General features: G+C 46.0%; 1 protein-coding gene across 1 annotated transcript in view; it reads left to right on the top strand.

Annotated features, from left to right (window-relative positions):
• Positions 1-21,214, top strand: part of LOC148824270 (protein kinase C alpha type) — a 191,391-nt gene that overhangs the window by 62,968 nt on the left and 107,209 nt on the right. Inside the window, exon 3 of the mRNA XM_088926771.1 lies at positions 7,748-7,830. Coding sequence (XP_088782897.1) covers positions 7,748-7,830 — 83 coding nt within the window. The remainder of the gene's footprint in view (positions 1-7,747; positions 7,831-21,214) is intronic.

Below are 21,214 nucleotides of genomic sequence, written 5' to 3'. Positions count from 1 at the left end.
ACCCTCCCTGCATGGTCTCTTCCAGCTGTGTGAACAGGACTCTGGGAGCTAGTCGGAGTTAAACACAGCTGTGTCTGTGCTCAGTTGCAGCTCAGAGAGATGGTTAGGAACGATTTGAGATGCATTCGGTTTTTAATGTCTGTTCGGCTTTCAGCTTTCTGGGCTATTCCATCTGGATTGTGTTATCAGATATCAGTGGAAGTCCGGGTTAAGGCATGGCTTGCATAGCTGCAAAAGAAAAATAGCATGTTGACACTGAAGTGGATAACAGGAAGGTCTGGCTTTAGGAATTGAAACAAAATGAATACTTCAATTGAAAAATTATAACAGTGTGTAATGCCGTTAACGAGACCCCATAGTTCCAGTGCCTGGCACCTGCTTCTCACCTGCAACAGCATATCCAGCATGTTCACTTTGTCTCTTTAAATCGTTACTCAAGAACCCCTGATCTGTAGCTTTCAGTGGGTATGAAAACCTGTGACCTGCTCTTTGTAAGACTGTCTTTTTGAGGTTAATGCTGAAAACCAAAATCTCTGATCTTAATAAACAGTTCAAGTGGAGACCTTTAAAAGAGCCATAGTCCACATCTCTCATCCATATTGGACCTCAGGAAGTCAGGGTGTTTGCAAGAAATAAATGTCAAATTCAAAAGAAAAATCTTAAGACATTCAGAGCTTCAGAATGCTTAGTTTTTCTTAGACAGCATGTCATATACAGCACCTGCAGAACATCCCTGGGTAATCTTAAAATAATAGTGAAACATTTTCAAAGAGCATCAGGTTACACAAACACAGTGAGTCACAGATAACAAAGCCTGTAACTAGCAACAAGAGCACACAGCAGGGCCTTCACATTGGAGCAGAAACAATTCGCCCTACTGCTCCTTCCCATCAGCCATTCCTTACCAGCTGACAGAAGGCGGCATTTGTTGCCAAAAGCTGCCGGCAGGAACCAGCTGGAATAGCTCTGTACCAGCAGAGAAACCTGAGCTGCAGTCCTGAGTCGGAGTCCTTCCTTTTTTCATCTCTGGGCTTGCTGGCACAAGAAAATGGAAAAACAACAAAAGAGATGTATTAGAGTTTGAAAACCCAAAGTCACACAAATAAATCATGTGGTACAATATTCTGCTGCAGCTCATTATTTCTCGTTAAAGTGGTGTTGAAATAGTCTAGTGCCTCTTCTGTTGCTGCTGTTTCACCCAATATTTCTCTAGCTCTGTTGGGTTTGTCTCACCCTGAGTATTGACAGCCAGGCTTGCTCTACACCTGCAGCCCAACTGGACAGTTCAGAGGGTGGCTCATAATCACGGAGGGGGTTACCGTCTTGATAGAGTTCTCCCCCGCAGGGCAAGCAGGCACAGGGTTTCATCTGCAGTCTTGCAGGGTAGGAGGAAGGTGTGTCTTGAGACCATGTGCTTACAGATCTGGCTTGGCCCTCGATGTCTCTGACAGCTCTTCTCCCTGCTTGCCAGTATTCTGAAATCGAAGGGAGTTAACGGTGTGACCACTCGCAGTATTACCCAAGCAATCGTGACAATTTATGAATGGCTGTGCAATTTTGAGCACACTGAAATGAAATCAGAAGCGGGTATTTTCATGTCATACAAGAATGCGAGCCGTAAAGACAACAGGATACAGTAACAGTCACAGGGACTGCAAGGATAGCAGAATCAGCATCGACGATCCTGCTTTGCTCAGTGTTGCCCGCCTGTCCATCTCTTTCTTGTAGCTCAGTGGTCACTCTCCTGTCCCTCAGTCTGTGACAGGCCACCCACGGCGTTTCTCACACTCTCTGTGGCCTTTGTTGTTCGAGAGTGTCTTGCGCTGCCCAGGGGTTGCCGGGCGAGTCTGCTGGTCAGTCAATAGACTGTCTGGGTTCTGCAGACATTAAAAGGGCCCCCCTGAGCAGCAGCAGGGCTGGTTGAGTTGATCAAGACCTTCAGGTCTCCCCTCATGCAGAACATGCCCCCTGTGTCCATCATTTTTAATGTCAGACCTTGTCTAGGATTCTCGCATGGCGTCGGTCTGTAATACACAGCTGAGTCCTGGAGAGCCTCGATCCGCTGGGGTTTACAAGCCTCTAGAAGTCTGCTGGGGAAAGGGTTCGATGAAGTAAATAGACGGCTGTTACTCCTAGCTGAAGTGGAACGAAATCTGTAGCCATCGAAGACCAGAGCTGCCCTTGACCTTGGCCTGGGTGATGATGCAGGCTTTCGAGCTTCAAACCTTTCTTGTTCGTTTTTGCGATCAGAAATGCATCAAGCGCCCCACTCTGTCTTTGTGCAAAAGCCATTACGACGTGCTGTCGACATCAAGAAGTTAATCTGCTCCTCGGTGGGCGTGAGCGCAGGCACATGGCTTTGGACGGGACGCCACCGTATGAGCCGGGCTGGCTGAGCGGTCAGAGGCTTTGCTAGGTGTCGAACGTCAGAAGTGTGGCTGGGACAGTCGGAAACACAGCGTCACTGCTCTTAACCTCTGATGGCCGCAGAGTAATTAAAGACCAGCGGAGCGTGTTCCCTGTCTTTCTGAGGAGCTGCTGCTTTGAGCCTTTGATGGGAATGGGGCGTGCAGGAGGAGGACAGGTTTATCCGTGGGCATATGCCTTATGCTAACTTAGAAATAAACCCAGGCTTTTTATCCATTTAGTTCCTGCAAATACAGGCGAAGGTCAAACTGTTTGTGAAGGAGCTCCTCCGGGGGGGCGAGAAGTGGTCGTGTCTTGTCTGGTGTTTGGTGTGCCCCACTGGGATCCACCGAGAACATCGAGAGGGAAGGCGGCTGTCTTTTCCCAGGACAGGCTTGAGACAAGGCTGTTCTGTCTCAATCAGGCGAAACAAGGCAATTAATGAGTTAAAGTCATCACAGCACTGTGGAGGAAGTTCGGGCAGAAGTGTCACTCGGCACCTCGGGGTGTTTGTGTGGTCGATCCAGAGCGACGGGAACTGGGACACGCGGCATGCGGGAGTGGGAGACTGAAATGGCAGTGGAGGAAAAAACCTCCGTACTGGAACCTGGTGGCTCACAAGGCCACAGTTTATCCCAGTTTCTGCCACGTTAAGCAACCAGAGAGTACCTGACGGCAATAGAAGTGCCTCAGTGTGGGAGCAAGCAGCCGCTGTTAACAGCACATGTGTTGCTCGGTCGCGTCAGTGTGTGTGTGAAAGCGCTACTGCTGGTGTCGCTCATCACCAGCGGTGCCACTCGCTAAGCAGTTATCAGGACACATGCGTCTGTGTCATTCAAAGCCTTTTTTTAAAAAAAAAAAATGCACTCCAGGGAAATAAGATTTGCAAAGCCCACTGGAATTTGGCGTGGAAACTGAGCGCTCAGGGTTTTACATCGATCTGGTGCAGGAGGCGGGCAGAGGGGATCTATGATGGTCAGAACCCCGGATCCACTCCTTCCAGTTCCGTGGCCTAATTCACCATTCGAGGACGTAGTACATATGGCAAACCTCTGGAATTAAAAGACTTCATGTGACAGAGTTTTTTTTTTTTTTTAGAAAGACATTAATATGATCAATACAATCAACTTTGTTGTTTTGCTATTGTAAATGTGATTAAATGATACGATTAAGCAATTTAGAAGTAATTAACAAAACAAACTACCCTAAATTAAAAATGAAGCCTCTGTACGCTATCAGTTTCCATCTGGTTTGCAGTAAGCAAGACAGCATTAATAAAACTCGGATCTAAACAGGAATAATTTATTACTATGCATTAACGGTAGCAATATTTCAGCAAATCAAATGAACATTCCTCAACACTTGTCACTGGTATAGGACTTAAAAACGTTATTACGCTGTCTTGCAAAATCTTAACAGAAATTCTGTCTGAATAATATATTAGGCTGTATGTTCTTCCGTCACAAAGATAGCTTCTGAGGGTGTAAATCCAATAAAAACGGTGTCAGCACTAGAACAAGAAGACATTGTGTGGTAAATTTCACTGTTTACAGCAATAATTTTTCCAGGTCGTTTCAAGTAACTGGCAGCTATGCCAAGGCCAGTTTATTAAATGGTCAAATAGACTTGCTGACGAGTTATTTAAAAAACAGTGTGCCTTTCTAAAATCTGTTGTGCAAATAACTGACATTTGAAGTAAAATTAAATAATGATTCTAGAAGATGGATTCCAGTTGGATTATACTTTCCTGGGCTGTGGCCTTCCTGGAAAATTGTCAGAGAGATGGATGGTAAAACGCATGATTTCTCCCCCAGATAAAGGGCTCTGAGGCAATCCAGTGCAAGCAGGAGGGATCAGGACGTTGCTGAGAATTTAATAGCTATTGATTTGAAAGAGGCACATTACACTTTAGCCTGTGCATAATTTATACTTCCATGAATGTGGAATCATAATAAGGTCAGTTGTGAGCCATCATCTCTCATCTTGGCCTATTAAAACATCTGCTCAGTGCGGCTCCCTCCTTTTTTGGAGGCTTTGTGCCGGCAGCCCCTCGGTACAGTTGCGGTCCAGGGGGAGGGTTGTTCGATAAGACGCTCGGGGGGAGGGGGTCCTGGCAGTCTGTGGTGTCAGCCTTCTGTCCTGATCCTCCGAAGACGGGGGTGTCTCTGGGAGAGGAGAGGGATGAATGTGCTCGCTCTGCTTCACCGTCGCTGCGCCGGTTCCTGCAGTGGCGCAGAGCACGCGGCAGTCTTAGCGCAGCGATGCACGGTTTGATGTCAGAGCGTTAAGCCCACACCCTTCACTGCCAGCCTGTGGCTGTGAACCCCATTGACGGTGCTCTTTCCAGTTACACCTGTCCTTCCTATGAAACACTATCTGTTCCGGAAAAAAGCAGCGCCCCCTGGTGGTTTTCCACTCTCGACTGGATTGCCAGGGGTGTCTCAGTGCCACGGCGCTCATCCTTGACCCAGCAGATCTTTCCCGGATGACCTCTGTGATCTAAACTAATTCCGTATTTGAAGTCATTCAAATAGGCCGCTGGCCCAGGAAGAACAGAACCGTTTAGGATAGCTGACCACACCCAGCCAGCATGGCTTTTGGAGGTGGGAGGAAGCCCAAAAAGGCAGTGAAAAAGTGTGGGGAAGGTGCCATTGTCCAGAATCAGCCCCTGTACAGCACGCCACTGTACCACTCATGTGGAACTTTATTAACAGGTACTGTACTTAAAAAATCTCTGTACACTGAACTGCAGGATTCTCTCAAGCATTACCTGGATCCATACTGCTGCTGCTTCTTATAGTCTTAAAAGTGAGCTAAGCAAGACCTCCCTTTTCTGAAACCCTGCTGTTCCCTGCAACGTCTGCATCAATGGGCAGAGGAGCAATGTAGTCGGTGCTTTCTCACAGTAAGCCCGATGTTCCTGGGCAGGTCCCATGTGTGCAGCGTTTCTCTAGGAGAAAGTTACTGAACTACAAATGACATTCTCCCTCTGAAGGATTCTGCATGAATAGCTAAATGTAACAGACCTGGTCCATTACTGTTCTCTTAAATCTCATGATAAGTGCCTGGCCTGTCTATACAACATGGTGCTAATTGTTCCTACCAGTCTAATTACACTCTCTGGAGAGAAAATATCGGACATTATGAGTCTAATGGGTTGAAAATGTCTCGTAGAGCTGTTGCGCTGCATAGTAAAATGCAATAAAATGTTAAACTGTTGACATAACCCTATTGTTGTGTTTAATATTTGGGTATTTGAAAATCATGAGGCTGCTAGCCGGAAGCGTAATTAAATATCGGACAATCAGATGTTGCATAGTTTTCAAAAAGGATGCTGCTTTTCTTTAAGCGTACTTTTATCATCCTGTCTTGTGAGTAGTTAGCTGTAGCTGTAGTTCTAACTGGATTAAAAGGATAGAGGTCAGCAGTGTTTGATTTGGGCTCTTTGACATCGGCCTCCAAGAGCTCTGCGTAATGAGATTAATTATTTTCAGTGACGTGTGAAGCTAGTGCTCTTCACTCAGGGCTGCCTTAACGCCTCTGAACTGTGCTCAGCCAGCAGGCAAGGCAACAGAGCAGGGGTGCTGTCCATGTAATTAAAGTAACCATCACAGAGCAGTGCTGCCCTGGCCCTCCAAGGGTAGGATGTTATACTCTGATTCAGCTGGTGTGAATTTAGATGCAGGAACCTGCTTTCACACCTTCCTCTTCAATCCATTGTTATGTCAAATGGGCATTTTATACCTGGAATCCCGAATCAGTCAGTTATCTACAGTACAAAACACAATTTGAAGAGTTTGAAAAAGCTCTTGATTCTGATCTTGAGTCATTTTCAGAACAGATAAGAGATATGGTTTCAGCAATTTCTAGTCCCGCATCATTGATGTTGGATGGATAGTGGATGACAGAGTCTGATTTCGGCGCTTACATCACTACCTCATAAATATGGAAAACTCCTTATGACTAACCTCAGGAGCCTGGAGGGTGCTGGTCCTCTGTCAGCTGGTCTGTCTGAGAAATGTATGGGGTGAAACGTATTTGATTCCCGAGCTAAGTGCATTCCGTTCAGGGCTCCGTAACTGGGGGCATTTTGCCATCATTATGACCGACGAGTCTGGTCACCGCTCGGTCCCAGCGGTTTCTAAACAATTGCAAGTCGGTGAGCTCATCGCAAAAGCCTGTGAGTGCTGGTCGACAAAGCGCATGGCAACCTGGATGGCTTCCAGTCGAATCACCCGCCTGCCATGTCTTGATTTATTGCGACATGCTTGTTAAAGCATTGTGGGTGACAGAAGCTTGTCAGCCCAAGTAACTAGCATTTCGTTGAGTCCCTTCTATTATGCATTAACTAGAGCGGGGGTGAGGGTGAAACAAGTCTTGGGGTTTCTGCCAGGGATTTCAATGCACAGGTCTGAGCATGGACTGTACTGTATGTGGAATCTTAAACTCGATTCACGTGACACTAAAATAGGATTGTGTTTATCGCTCCTTTTTGATTTCTTTTTAGGACCGTAAGGAAATGAGAAGAGACTGTTTAGCCTATTTGGTTGCTAGTAGATAAGTGATCTGGGGAGAAGATGACCAGTGGTCCTCACACAGATCCTTGTGGTACTCCAGGAATTGTGCAGGATTTGCACAATCTTTTATGTGAAACTTTCTCTCCATGTGTGTACCATCAGAAATCACTTTCAGTCAGGGTAACATTAACAGTGCACAGTAAGTGACAGTTCCTGTCCTGGAAGCATAGAGCTGAAGGCAGGACTGAGAGCACGATTCCTCTTCCTCTAGATGCCAGTCTGCCACAGGCTCAGAAACTCCAGAACCACCTAGAACAGCCTGTCACACGCAGCCAGCATGCATTTTGGAGGTGGGAGGTACCTAGTGAAAAAGTATGGGGAAGGTGCCATTGTCCAGAATGTACACTGTACCATAGGATTCCCCCAAGCATTACCTGGATCCATACTGCTGCTTCTTTATAGACGTCTTAAAAGTGAGCTAAGCAAGACCTGCCTTTTCTAAACCCCTGCTGATTTCCTGCAGGAACCCTGTTTTAGTGGGGTTAACCCTCTAGATCACATTGTTGTTTCCAGTGACGTCATCACTCGTCAGGTGTGCCAGTGTCAATGTGCAGAATGGCTGCTCGCTTTCAGGCTGTTCTTTCTCTTTTTTCATCCCAGCCACCTTCCTCATTAATTCACTGAGATATGCCGGATCCGCGCAGCAGTTCAAGTGGCTCTGTGAAGGTACTGCAGCCGGCCTGCTGTATCCCCAGGAGCCCAGGTGACTCGGTTCTGCCTTGCTGGCTGTAGAGGTTTGACTGTCTTTCTCTTTTCCTTTGCAGTTTGCTGCTTCGTGGTCCACAAGAGGTGCCATGAGTTTGTCACGTTCTCCTGTCCGGGAGCTGACAAGGGCCCTGACACGGACGTGAGTACCCCGCCCACACCTCTCCTCCCTCGCTTGTGTTCTGAATGTAGAGTACCTGTGCTATTTCTTCACTGTACCTAAGGGCCAGCTGGTATGCACCAGTTTTCAGGAAACAATGTTCTTTACACGTAACCGGAGGAGCACAGCAGTCCCTCCCTCACAGCAGGAGAGTGATAAACGAGTGAGGACCGAGGGAAGAGGGAAACAGGGATGGAGATCCTGCAGCACATCTCCGAGCCTTTGGCCTGTTTTCTTTATAAAAGCAGCAAGTCCCGTTTCGCTCTTCTCTTCAACCCACCTGGGCTGTTTTTAGCCTTCTGGAGCCCAGTTGCTCACCGTTACTGCGTTGTGAAATCACCAACGTCGAACTTTGAGCAATACCTGTGTAACTCATTCCTCATACCGGAGCCCATGAAGCCTAACAAGAAATCGCCCGTCGGGTCTGATAGACGGGCTTGAAGCCGCCCCCCCCGAGCGGTCCCGTGCGCTGGTGTTGGAGGTGGGGCCGGGGCGGCCGGGCCCGCATTCCATCTGCTCACCCTCGACTCGCCTTAGCCCACGTGTTTCTGATCACTCACAGTAGCACCATTCCACTTTCTCCACTTCACCCGGTTATGTGTGGAAGAAGGTTAGGGATCGCATGAAATGACAATCGCACCACCCTATACAGCAGCTCGCATTGACCACAGCTAGCCATTCCAGACTTGATTAAACCGACTAATATACTAATGGGTCCAATCTCATGTGTTCTGAATCTTTACAAATTGGCGATTTAACAATTGAACCTGACATATTGACATACTGACCCTGCTAGTTTGTGGCTCCCCTGGACCAGGGCTGCTAAGCCCTAGTTAGGATGAGCCCTGTGCTTTGAACCGAGGCAAATTAGTGCTGTGTCCTTGTTCTCTCACAATGATAACCTGTATCTATTTCGGTTCACAATCTCGGGGTTTTCTTAGAATAGCCAGCTGTTATCAGGACAGGCATTTGACACCTGATAAGTTACAAGGTACTGCTGCTGTGTTATCAATGTTCTTGTTCATTTTCACAAAGATTTCATGTGATCTGTGTTGGACTGCTCTCTTTACAAATTGAGATCTCGCAATAAGATCTCGCAAAAAAGAAAGAGCAATAACTATTTCCAAATAACATCACTTCAGCTTTGCATTTTACCTAAGACTTTCAATGAAATAATTTTGGAGTGGAACTGGTGGCAGATGTGCTTTTAATAAGACAGGACTATGCAGAATTTCAGAAAGGACTCTGTGTCTGCAACAGTGTCCCCAGAGAAATTATTTTACCTGATTTCTTTGTGGAAAACCTTACTTTACCAAAGAGAGATTTTTTTTGCCGTAATCCTTGCCCCCCTGTGGCGTTTGTTTCGATTCCTTGTCACTTACACAGACATGAGAACAGGAATCAACCGGCACCAGGAAAGGGACTATTTTTCAGAGAGAGGAGGCAATGGTGTGTAACTGCATTGAACAAACCACAGAGCAGCAGGTCATCAAGAAATTGCATTGCTTACAAAACCTACTGTTCAGGATCTGTTGTTTTTTTCCTCAGTGCCAGATTACAGTAGAGACCACATAAAAAATAGCCATCAATTAAGTATGATCAAGGCTGTCGATGCCTAATTCAATATCCTGCCTCTAATTGTGGCTTTGCTGAAATTGTACAGTGACTGGAGAATTTTGTAACAGCTGGTTTTTAATGTTGTATTGGATTCATGGTAAGCTGGGAGATGAAAAGAGTAGCAGTGCTTCTCTGTTGTCTGCTGTGGCTCGGGTCCGAGAAGATGATGCCATTCGGAACCGTCTGTGATGAGTTTGTGAGCGGGTAGCTCCCCTGTACACAGGTATCCCTCTTCGGGGTTCCCCCTCACGGCATCTTGTGACAGACCCCCCCTCCACAGGGCTTTTTCACTTCATTTTGGGGTTGCCCCTGTTTCTGTGTTTACCGTACATCTACGGAAGCCCCCCCCAAAAAAAACACGGTACTAAGTTAGTATCAAGAATTTGTCCTGTCTTCTTAATGGGAGCTTGTTATCCTCTGTTTGTTTTTGCTGCTGATGACATGGTGTTCTCACTGAAGGCACAAGTCATGGAATGTGATTTCCACAATGCTTGGACATCATAGCCATTCTGTTGCTACATCTTAGGAATGTATTCAATTTAACAGCAATCAGCACTGCTCCCCCTTGGTGCCTCATTACTGGGCAACCTCATAGAACTTGAACCCCAGTGGCCAAGGCTTTTTTCCCAAAGAGCATCTTTATTCATTGTGTGTCTCTTTCGATGCCCATCCCTAATGTGTTTTTCTACAGTACAGCACTGATGCCCCCCAGGGAGTTCTGTTAAAGATTCATGTGTCGTCTTCAATACCTCACAGTGCAGGTTTGTGATGTTAGAAGCCATACCTCGCTTCTGTCAAGTGAGTGTAAAACAAGCAGTCATGTAAATAGTGCTTACATGTTTCCACAGCAGTGCAGTTTATGATCTTTTCTTATACAGTATGTGCAGCGAGAGCTGAAAGCACTGTTCTCTGGACACATGCGTGAGTGGTGCACACCACAGGTGCCATCTCACAGAACAGAGAAGCCCCAGCCCAGTCGTGATCCTTTGATTTTATGCCACTGAATAATATTCATGAAGTGAATAGCCGGACAAGGCAAACAATAACACCATAATGTACACAGGCGTGTGTTGCTGGTGATAGAGAATGAGACTCTCTTGCAAATGAGTTTCAGAAAATAGTTTCTCATTTAGGAGCAAGCTTAATTCCACCCTCAAGGAAATTGGGGTGAGGGGTGGAGGGTGGCTGTGAGAGACATGAAAATCTCTCCGACGACATGCAGTGGAAGTGTAGATGTAGCAACCTGCAAATGGGTGGAAAAGATCTGTCGCTCGTTGCGCTTGGCTTGTGCCTTCCCAGCTCTTGTGCTGATACACTCCTGTCCATCAAAAGGCTGGATGGGATCTTAGGATCAATTAGCTCCTAACTACCACACGTCAGGATGGGTCAAATAGCTCCTCTTGTTTGTCAACCCTTTTGATGTGGATGTACAGGTCACAGGTGATCTTAATCAGGCATGTGAAATAATTTGCCTTGTGAAAGCCGAGCGAGCACATGGAGATGTGCCCCTTTGTGCCTGTAGATTTTCCCAGGGACTAAAGCTAAACAATGTAATGGAGGGACACTGAAATAAAGGGGGTTGCGTTTATTTTCTGCTCCTCAGATGTCATGTGAAAGTTCTGTCAGCTGAAATAGAGGTTAAGCCAATATTTGAGTTTAGTATTGCAGAAGAAGATGTCAAAACACTTTTGTTCCCGTCCCCCTCCTCGTGGTTATTAATGTAGTGGCATGATCAGTCTATTCAGAGCATGACACCGACAAAGATGTGCAGATGGTGTTATTAGCCAAGTGGCCCCTCTTCTCTTTAATCAAACACCTCATCAGAGATGCATTTCATGAGACTTCGTGTGATTTAGTCAGAAGGGTTTTTCAGCTCTTGTGAGATTCGCCAGTACATTGCAGGTGTGACTTAAAGGTCTTGAACACCAGATCCAATCCATAGTCATCTCTTTCCATGTGTATTTGCCTCAGAACACAATATAAGAAATCTGCCCTTTCTGGTTGGAGTCTGCAGCTGTTGCACAGTGCTGATCTGTCAGTTTTGGAGGTGGCACAAATTCGATTTGACATCCAATAAAGAATGTCACTGAACAGTGATTAACAAGATGGAAGGGGCATAGTTACAGTCCCTGTAACTAAACAGAAAGACCTTCATAATAACGCAGTATTAACTAGAAGGACATTACATGGCCATGTTATTGCCATGGAGCTGGGTATGAATAAAATAAGAAGAAACTGAAATAAACTGGGGACCATTCAGTGCCCAATCTGAGCTCCTGTATCAGTCTGCCATAATAGGGCTCCATATTGTAAGCTTCAGAATGTGTCCTGGTGCTCCCAGTGTTGCCTTGTCTGGAGATTTTGGTTTTGACATTCCAACATGCTGCTGTTGGGTGATGTGCTCCATGGATGTATTTTGTCGGGAAACCAATGAAAACAATGGATCAGATCTAATGAGCCAGGGCCTTTCGTCTGCTATTCTGTTTCTTGGTCAAATGGACCCTAGGTTTGAGGTTACTTTTATGTTGACTGTGGTTTCTTTAAATATTTAATTTTCTGTTGTAGTGCTTCAAGTAAGTCGTAGTTTCCCACAGCATGTATCTGCTTAGTTTTATCACATTTTATCCTCCTATCAATGATCATGTTAATTATTATTTATTAATTCAGGTGGGTAGCTGCGTCAGCATGCGTAGGCTGCAAAGGAACAAGTAATAGGTTTATTCCATGCTGAAAAAAAGAAGAAAGAGAACACAACGTTTCGGCCGTGGAGCCTTCTTCAGGTGTGGACTGAAGAAGATTATTTATTAATGTTCCCCAAAAATGGCAGGCTGTGGCAGGTGTGGAAAACTGTGTGTAAGATGTTGCATGCTTGGTCTTACCTTCATTAACGTCTTGTAATGGCCAGGAACATGATGAGATTGGAATGGTCATTAAGGAGAGTTGTGACTGGATTGGGTGTTTTGATTTTTGCATTTCTGCTTATATGGTAAATAAATCATGATGCGATTCGAATCAGCATGGCATCACAAAGTACGGGGTTTTGCTATAAGCTGTATGTCGTTCCTTTTCTGAATGGCATTGGTGTGTTCCATTAAAAATGACTACTCTCTACTGTCTCCAGCAACAAGTTGTGGACATACCTATCTGTTCATGTGGAAAAAAACCTAATTACCAAACCAGCAGAAACAATGGCTGAATAATTTATGAGAGGGTTCTGAAAGGTCAAAGGATTAGACCTTCAGCAGAAAATAATTGCTGTAATTACCTGCCATATTGCAATTTCCAAAGCTGACAAAATGGATTTCTTTGAAATAGATTTCTAAATCATGCTTCTCGATGAAAGAGTTCACCATGCTCACAAAAGCAGAAAAAAAAAGATTTGCAAGGGCAAATCTGGGGTCTGCTGAGCTATTGGAAGTCATTCATGCTGCCTGACGTTCTGGAGACGTTCTGGAGTTGACTTATGAGGTGCCGATGGGACTTGGGAGAAACGTTACTGGAAAGAAAAAAGTTAAATATCACCTTCTGGAGCACCGGCATTCTCCCTGCCCCCAACACAAGGAAGGTAAATCTTGGAAACAAATTAGACGGAGGGGAGTTTCCTCCTGTCTGAGCTCTGATCTGTAATTTCCCTCAGCCCAGCAGCAAAGCTCAGGATTGTTTCAAAACAAATACAAGAAATGAGCATTTGGAATTGGATTCAGTGGAAAAAGGCTTTCTGAAAGGAACTGTGGTAATGCCTTTCAGAAAGACGGTGACATTTTACTTCTGCTGTGCTGTCCACAATGTGACTGGATTGGGAGTTTTTCTTGCAAAGTGATCCATTTCTCTAGACACGTCAAAGGGCATAGCCAACAATGTGCACTAGCTGTGGTCATGTAAAGAAATTAGATTTTATCAACCCCCCCCCGGGTTTGTTTCCCCCACTATTGTCGGAAAGTCAACAGGAATCATCCCCAGTTATTTTTTGGCTGATTAAAGCATTTCTCTCTGTGCTGGAAAAAACACAGATCTTCCTAATTGTATGATTTATGCCTCATTGATTACATTAAAGCTCTGTTATCCCTTCAGCCTGGTTTGCTTGATCTTGAAAAGATCAGTAATCTCTGCTTTGACCTGAACCAGTCGCTTGCACTTCGCTGCCCCAGCGCAAGGCTTGGTAATGTGCCGGATTAAAAGTGCTTGGCGTGTGATTAAAGCAGTCTCTGGACAGACAGGGGAGCCAGTGGCGAAGCTTATTTACTCTGTGTCTTTTCCCTTCCAGACTGGTCCTGAAACTGTGTCTGTGGCTGCAGGGAAGGCAGTGTTATGCCCAGAGTCTTGGGAGATGGGGAGGTGGCAGTGCAGAGCAGGTCTGCCTGCCTAAGGTGTCTGGCTTTAATCTGCCAGTCTGGCTTTAGTAAAAACAAGCAAGTCTCAGTCTGTTCTTTTTTAAAATCTCCAGCCCTGCCTGCCTGCCTTCTGCTGTTTTTGTTGTTGGTTTTTTGGGGGGGCACATATGCATCCTTTCAGTGGGGGCCTGCTGTACATTCCTGCTGTGGATACAGTCCGAATGGAAGATCCGCTTCGGAGAGACGCCCCTGGCATTCGAAGAGGCCGTCTGCATGTGCCTTCGAGCAGGAGGTGGGCGAGGCGGTCAGTGAGACGCAGTACAGGCCAGCCTGTGTGGCTGGTGAACCGAAGGGAGCAACAGCAGGCACTGTGAAGAGGCGGCGTGGCGCGAGCGGCAGGGTTATCCAAGCACTGCTCGTCAATAGCGTATAGCGTCAATGGCAGTGTGGGGCAGGGCTTAGGGCTCTGGGTTCAAGGTGTCCTCGGTGAGACACTGCAGCCCTGCCCTTGAGCTAAGTGCATTACCCAGATCGGGATAAAAGCATCAACCAAGGAAATACAGTAAATGAAGAACAATAATGATCAAACACAGCAGTGGTAAAACACATTGTGAGCGTTTCTGAGGATAAAGTTGCACAGTTTTTGGCTCTGCAACAGCTGGAACCTTGCTTGGTATTACCTCTCTAGGATTAATCATGATGTTCAGCCCCTAACTCTGCTTTTTACCATGGTACACACCACAGTACAGTGCTCTAAGGTTGTTATAAGCAAGTAGCTCCTGCACACTTTACCAAATAATAGCAAATCACACTCACATCCATGTTCAACTACAGTACATACGTCTTAAATAATTGCTACAGGTATAAGGAACATTAAGTAATATTTGTGAGGATGAATGAGTGTTCAGTCATCTTAGAAGAGGTATTTTGATATATACAGTAAATATAGTTACTTGAGATGCAGAGTGCCAGTTCTTTAAGAAGACAGCTGTAGATGCTCTGCTAATAAATTATTTTGAAGACAGAAATACGTTTGGCTCTGCCAACGGTAACTATATACAGTAAATATAGAAACCAGGGCCCGAGCTCTTTATAGTATTGCTAATGGGGTCGTCCCATTTATAACACTTGTCAGAAGCTGGAAACAGTGCTTGAAGCAGAATTATTGTGACACGGAGAGAGGGCTCTCGCAGTGCGTAAATCTGTGACGTACTGTATGCTGTTAACGCAAAGCACGGTTATGGTGAAACCTCTCTATGTTTCTGTGTTTCTTCTCTCTGTTCAGAGGTGCCACAGAGAGGGAGAATGATTTTATCGAAGACAGCAAGGGCAAACGAAAAGCACTGGATGTTCTTTTTTTGTGTTTGTTTTCCACCCGTTGACTTGTGTGGTAATCCAAGGAGTTCAGGTCTGAGAGGTTTGGTTTTTCTCTTCCTGCCGCTGAAGGAGCAGCCCGTTCCTGAGATGCAGGGTTCGGCAGACAGTGAGTGCTTACTGCTGTGCTCCTCTGCATGGGGACCTGAGTCGCACACACAGAGAGGCAGGCTGCAGGCATTGAAGGGGAACGTTTTACAAGAAAAAAGCTTCCTTTACAATGTTCGTAAAAAATGGATCAAAGTTTTGTGTAAATCTTTTTTTTTTATTCACCTAAGTTGTGGTTCCCCAAAGTGCCATTCTTGTACTTATTAACAATCAGAAATTGAACTGAATATAATTAATAGTGTTTGATCAGACACAAGAGTGGGATGCAGCACAGTAAATTTGCTTTTTTATTTACGGATGTGTTCGTGAGTAAAACCCCAGGCATTTTTTATTCAATATATGTCTCATTTGCTGACTGAGTAACCGCTTGCCTTCCTTGCGAGGAGCTGACGTTTTGTTACGTGTATACCTTAGTGCCAGTTAAATACATACATGCACAGTGTACACTACACCTGGCAGTCCCGAGCAGTATTGAACATGGTGCTTCACTTTTTGCGTGTGTTGGAGCAGGTCTTGTCTTACTTGAGCAAAACGTACTGTGCTGTATGTGCAATATTGTATGCATTGGCCTTTTCAGGGTCAATGTGTAGTGACTCCCCCCCACCCCCACCCAATAAGGCCTGAAGTTCCAACACCAGAGTTTGAATGCAGCTTTCTGATTCCTCTAATTCCACTTCTACCATTCAGCACTCATTCGCGCACGAGAAACAAAGCACAGTGTGCTGTAATGGTGCCTTGGGAAGGCCGGCACATACTGACAAGCAAGCTCCAGAATTCCTCTCCGTACTTTAGTTTACATTGACAGGACCTTGATACTTTTTTTAATGCGAATCCTGGAAGCATGTTGCGCAAGGCAGGGAGACACCTGAGAAGGGGCCGCAGTCCATCTCTGGACACACACACAAGCACATGGAGACCTGCATGTCTTTCGGGGGTAATCGATCAGTGAATGCAGTGAAAATCTGTTGATTTAGTTCATACTGTATATTAGAAATTTTCTGCAGAACAGAAATGCACCAGTGTGCGTCAGGGGCCCATGAAGCAGATTTCACTGCTTTCTTTGCTCATAAAGGGGGAAAAATCCCAGATACCCAGGAGAAATAGATAACATCCCCATCCATCCTTTTACCCAGCAATTAAAGGGTATCATGAGATTCATGAGACACCTTAAGCTTGTAATTAGCACTCTTAGAAATGAGTTCTCATATTCATTTTTAACATCTCTTCACTGATTGTACTGAAAGTGATGTTTTAGTAATTTGAATACCATTATTGTTTCTAATCTGGTGCGGTAATAGCTTCCTAATCGCACGAGAAGAGTGGTCCTCTAAGCGACAGAAGAAGCGGCGTGGTGAGGACGCTGTGCCCCTGTCCTGCCAGGGCCTCCCGCTCACCTCGGCTCGGCCCTGCTCACCAGGGCTGCAGAGTCGTCAGCCGGCTCTTGGCTAGGACCGAGGCCTCCTCAGCCCAGCTGCTTGACCGCTGCTTTGTCCAGAATATCCCACAAATCCCTTGAGACGCTGTCCTTTTTTTTTACCTGACCTCATTAGACAGCTGGGAACCATTTTTCAAGGCACAGGCAGTAACGTGCAGTAACTCGAGAGGAGCTGCCGGAGCAGAGAGGGGAGCCAGGGCGAGCAGTGCCTCATCACGCACCAGAGCGACCTCGCGTTGCGTGGAAATGAGCTCAACGAGCACGTTGAGTCTTCTTGTGTGTTTCAGGAGTCGCAGTCATTTCTGAAATGTGGCCGTGTTAAAAGAGAAGTCTGTTGGTGGCTAGTGAGAGATCGAGAAGGCCAGGATGTCTGTGTGTGTATGTGTGTGTAGGTGTCTGTGCCGGTGTCTGTGCGTATGTAGGTGTTTGTGTGTGTGTAGGTGTCTGTCTCTGTGCGTGTAGGTGTCTGTGTGTGTGTGTAGGTGTCTGTGTGTGTGTCTAACTAGGTGGTTACTGTTAAAGAACAGAATCAAAGTATGCCCGTTATTCTTACACATCATAGCCAAGAAACAAAACCTTTTGATTACTATATACTACAATGCATCCACATGCAGTAAGAAGTTCTGTGAGTTTTCAGAACTGTCTTCCACCTCTCAGTGTTCCTCCTGATTTCAGCCCTGTGCAGGTCTTCCAAGCCGTGACTCGGATCCCCCGGGTTTCCTGAGATCTGAGACCTGGGGAATCGCGACCCATGAGAGCAGGACCCCAGTTTCGAACCCACAGCACTTCAACAGAAACAAAGCTCATCCGAAAACACGACTGCCTGGCACGGACTTGGCTTTCTGTGCCTTATACAAGGGAAAACAGTCTATTTGGTAGAACGGTGCAGAATACGGAAACATGGCAGCTATGCACCCAGAGTCTTTCAGTGTGCACTGCGTTATAGACTCACTAGTCCACAACTCCCCTTGGCAGCAGGGAGCAGCTTGAATCCGCAGTGGCCATGCATTCGACGAGATCCCGAAATATTAACACCCTCTTCCCGGGATCGCCTCCGACTGAGCTGGCGATGAGGGGTAAAGACGCGAGATTGATCGGCGTGTGTCCCGCCAGCTCCACCTGTTTCCAGGAGGGATCGATGATCTGCGGGGCTGACTCCGGCCCGGAAGCGCGGTCGACGACTGCTCTTTCCTTCTCACCCAACCACACGTTCCCTGCCGCTTCCTTCCTTCCTGACATTTCAGTTCAGAGACTCCATACGATGTGCTGCAGGTTGTTTAAGTTCCTCTAAACAGTGTTTGAGAAAAGCATGGAAAAGAATTGTTCATGCACCTCCTGTCGGACTGCCCCAGTCAGAGTCCTGTTCACTGCTGTATATACAGTAGGGGCTGAGCGTGACGCATTATGCTAAACCTGCACCACATGCTATCGGCTTGTCGGAGGCACAGCGGCCGTGTCCAGCCGGGATGTGTTTATTCAGTCACTTGCAAAGTGACAGCAGTGATATGTCCCAGGACCACGGAGAGCTGGTAGATGTTATTATTTTACAGTGTTACTTCCTTAGCCTAGCCTGCAAAAATCCTGTCTTTGATGTAACTCGATCTGGAAAAAGTACAGCTTCTGTGTGACCCTTTTTGGCTGTAACATTCTTTTCTCACTTGTTGGGAATGAATTAAGCCCGTTGCGGACAAATGTGATGTCGTATAAACGCCAGCAAAGCAGAAACGAACGCAAGAGCTTCTGTCAGCGCAGCTGCTGGCTTTTTAGTTTTAAAAAAAAAGTTTTCTTGCTCCTGGCTCTTGGCCACTGCACTTTGCAGGGTGCAGTGTGGGATTGTTCTGTCACCCTTTGGCAGACTCTCGGGGTTCACAGAGCTGGCTGAGATGGGGTCCTGCTGAGGTTCTGTTTTTAGGAAGGGGCAGTGCGCTTTGGGGATTTTCACTGGCCTTAAAACTAAAATATTCGGAATCCCCTCCAGAATTGTCGAATGAAAATTCCAGAGTCCTGTCCAAAATCCCCTTATGATGGTTTATAGTGGTCAATTTACCAGTTTACTACAGGATTACCATACCCTTATTGTGGCATCCTGTCATTTCACTGGGCTTTACTAGCACAAGAAAAGCCTTTGTAAACGTGCTGCACTTCGAATTCTGTCTGGTTTCTCTTCAAGAGTCCCAGAGGCCTCTCTGACGTCGCAGCTGGCGAAGGAGGCAGGAGTGTGTGGTTCTGTAACGGAGACGTCAAGGTCTGCTCTGGGCCACACTCGACTCGACTTGCCTTTGATTTGTTGTCTCGCTGTTTTGGGAAAAAAAAAACAGAAAGAAAACCAGAAAAAAATGATGTTTCATTGAGGTTAATATTTTTCCAGCAAAAGCCGTGTTCCAGTTTGGAGAGAGAGTGCGAGAAAGAGAGTGGACAGTGTCTCGCAGTGTCTGTCAGCATGCTCTGGTGCCGGGCTGGGCCGGGCTGGGCCGGGCTTGAGTTGGTCCCAGCTGCGGTAGGAGAGCCGGACCTGCGTCCGCAGGCGAGAAGGCGATTCTGTGCCGCGGCCTTGGCGAGGGAGGCTGGGGTAGCTGGCAGCTCTCTGCCTTCCTCTCCTCCTGACACAATCCGTCAGGCGAATGTGTTGTTTCAGGGAGTGTGGGTGGTAGGCGTTGTAGAACCGCAACAGCAGCGTCTCGGCATAAAAGACCTTGCTTTCTTCGCTAGTTAGCCAACATCCGCAGAGACTTTCCACCCCTCGCATGCGTCATTATCTGAGACAAAGCCCTCCCGCAGAAAGCAGGCTTCCGAGTGAGAGAAGCGGCTTTGTTTTCTTGTTTCTTTCTCTAGATGCTGCCGACCAGTTCGATTTTTTTTCCCACTCCTCACAGAACGCAGTTCATTTTTTTTTAGTTGTAATTTTGTTTTTGTAAACGAGTGCAGCCTCATTTTGATCTCCTAGAAGTGATTTCAAAGGGCGCAAGCAGTGATTGAGCTGTGCTTGTCTACTTCTCAGACTCTACAGCTTTACGCCTTTAAACCATTCACTGTGGAAAAAAATATCCATCTAGACTGCACATGTACTGTATAATTTATTTTTACCTCATCATCTCTCTTGAATTTCCTGAAATTTCTGCCAGACCTTATTTTTAATGTATAGTAATGTAGCATTACTTAGAAATTTGAAGATTTCAGTATGCTTAAAATGGAGCTTTACAGCTTATGCACGTTGAGAAAACATACATCAGATCTGAACAAATTAATTGGCTCTATAGCAGGGAGGAAAGGGGAAGTAAGATGGGGTTCTTATCTATACTACAATTCCCAGAAGTCTGTGTGGGGGATTGATGTACTGCCCTTTGTCACCTGACCAGTACCATTGATGACAATTGGCCAGGTAATAATTTAAAACCAGGATGCAGAGGCTTCACTCACCTGCATCATCTGTCTGAGCAAGAGAGCACCTGCTGTGCTCTGTGTTGCACCAAGGGAAGAGAGCACTGAGAATGACTTGCTGACCGACCTACTGAGTGAACATTGGATAAGAAGAAACACTCTGGCACTGTGATTTGATGAAGTTAAGATAGAGCTCAGAAAATATGCTATTTTTTAATTTCCCTAAACACTGTCAATATGTCACTTACCTTTGTGTACTAAGACCCACCTTGTGCCCTGTGCCCTTACAGCTCTCACGCTGTAGCAGACTTGAATTTAGGGAGTCCCTGGGCTGTAATAGCTTGGTAATCAAATCTAAGCACATTATGCCAGTGTCTAAACTCGTCAGCAGCACTTACGAGTTGGCAGGTAGACGCTGTGTGAATTCCTTCTTGGAACTTTAAAGATCAAATACGATTTCAAAATGAATTTCTCAATTCAACTTCTGTGACACGGGTACTTTTCTCTTTCTTTTTTCCTCTGTGTTCTCTTGATAAGGTTTGACATTTATGAGCACTCCTTGTCTGTGTTTAATAATCAGATAACACGTTGGAGGGCTCAAGGGATTCCTTTGTTAAAACTGTGAATGTGCTGCTTAGCGTCCCCTTGTCTTGCGACAGTGGTTTTTAGAAACTCTGTGCTGTTATATAAATTGCTGGTATCTGATTGACTTCATAACGGGACAGGGTGGACTTGCCAAAAGAAGAGCATCTCCTCTCCCTCTGCTGTTCATTTCTAAATCAGGCAACAGGGTGGGATTTATTTTGGGAGAAGGAGGTGTTCTGTAGGTGGGTTTGCATCACAGACGTCTCTGACACACTTCAGAGAAATGCTGTGAATGCTGAGTACTAATACCAGGCACTGGGCCATTAGCTAGCATCTCCAGGGTTCTGTCAGGGTTACTCGGTTTTTATCATCTGATTGCGGAAGATGAGGAGAACTTTTTGTCTCGAGTTTGTTGGTTCCTAATGGCCCTGCAAAATGATTCAGCTGTTATTTCTTCCTCAGCTGAGGAAACGGGCCAAGATTCCTGTGCTGTAAATCCCCATCTTTTCACACACAGTGCAGGTTTGAATAGTGAGTC

The sequence above is a fragment of the Atractosteus spatula genome, chromosome 11, assembly GCF_055471065.1.
Source record: "Atractosteus spatula isolate fAtrSpa1 chromosome 11, fAtrSpa1.hap1, whole genome shotgun sequence".
Lineage (NCBI taxonomy): Eukaryota > Metazoa > Chordata > Actinopteri > Semionotiformes > Lepisosteidae > Atractosteus > Atractosteus spatula.
The sequence above is the reverse complement of the archived record's forward strand: the minus strand, read 5'-3'. Positions and strand labels throughout refer to the sequence as shown.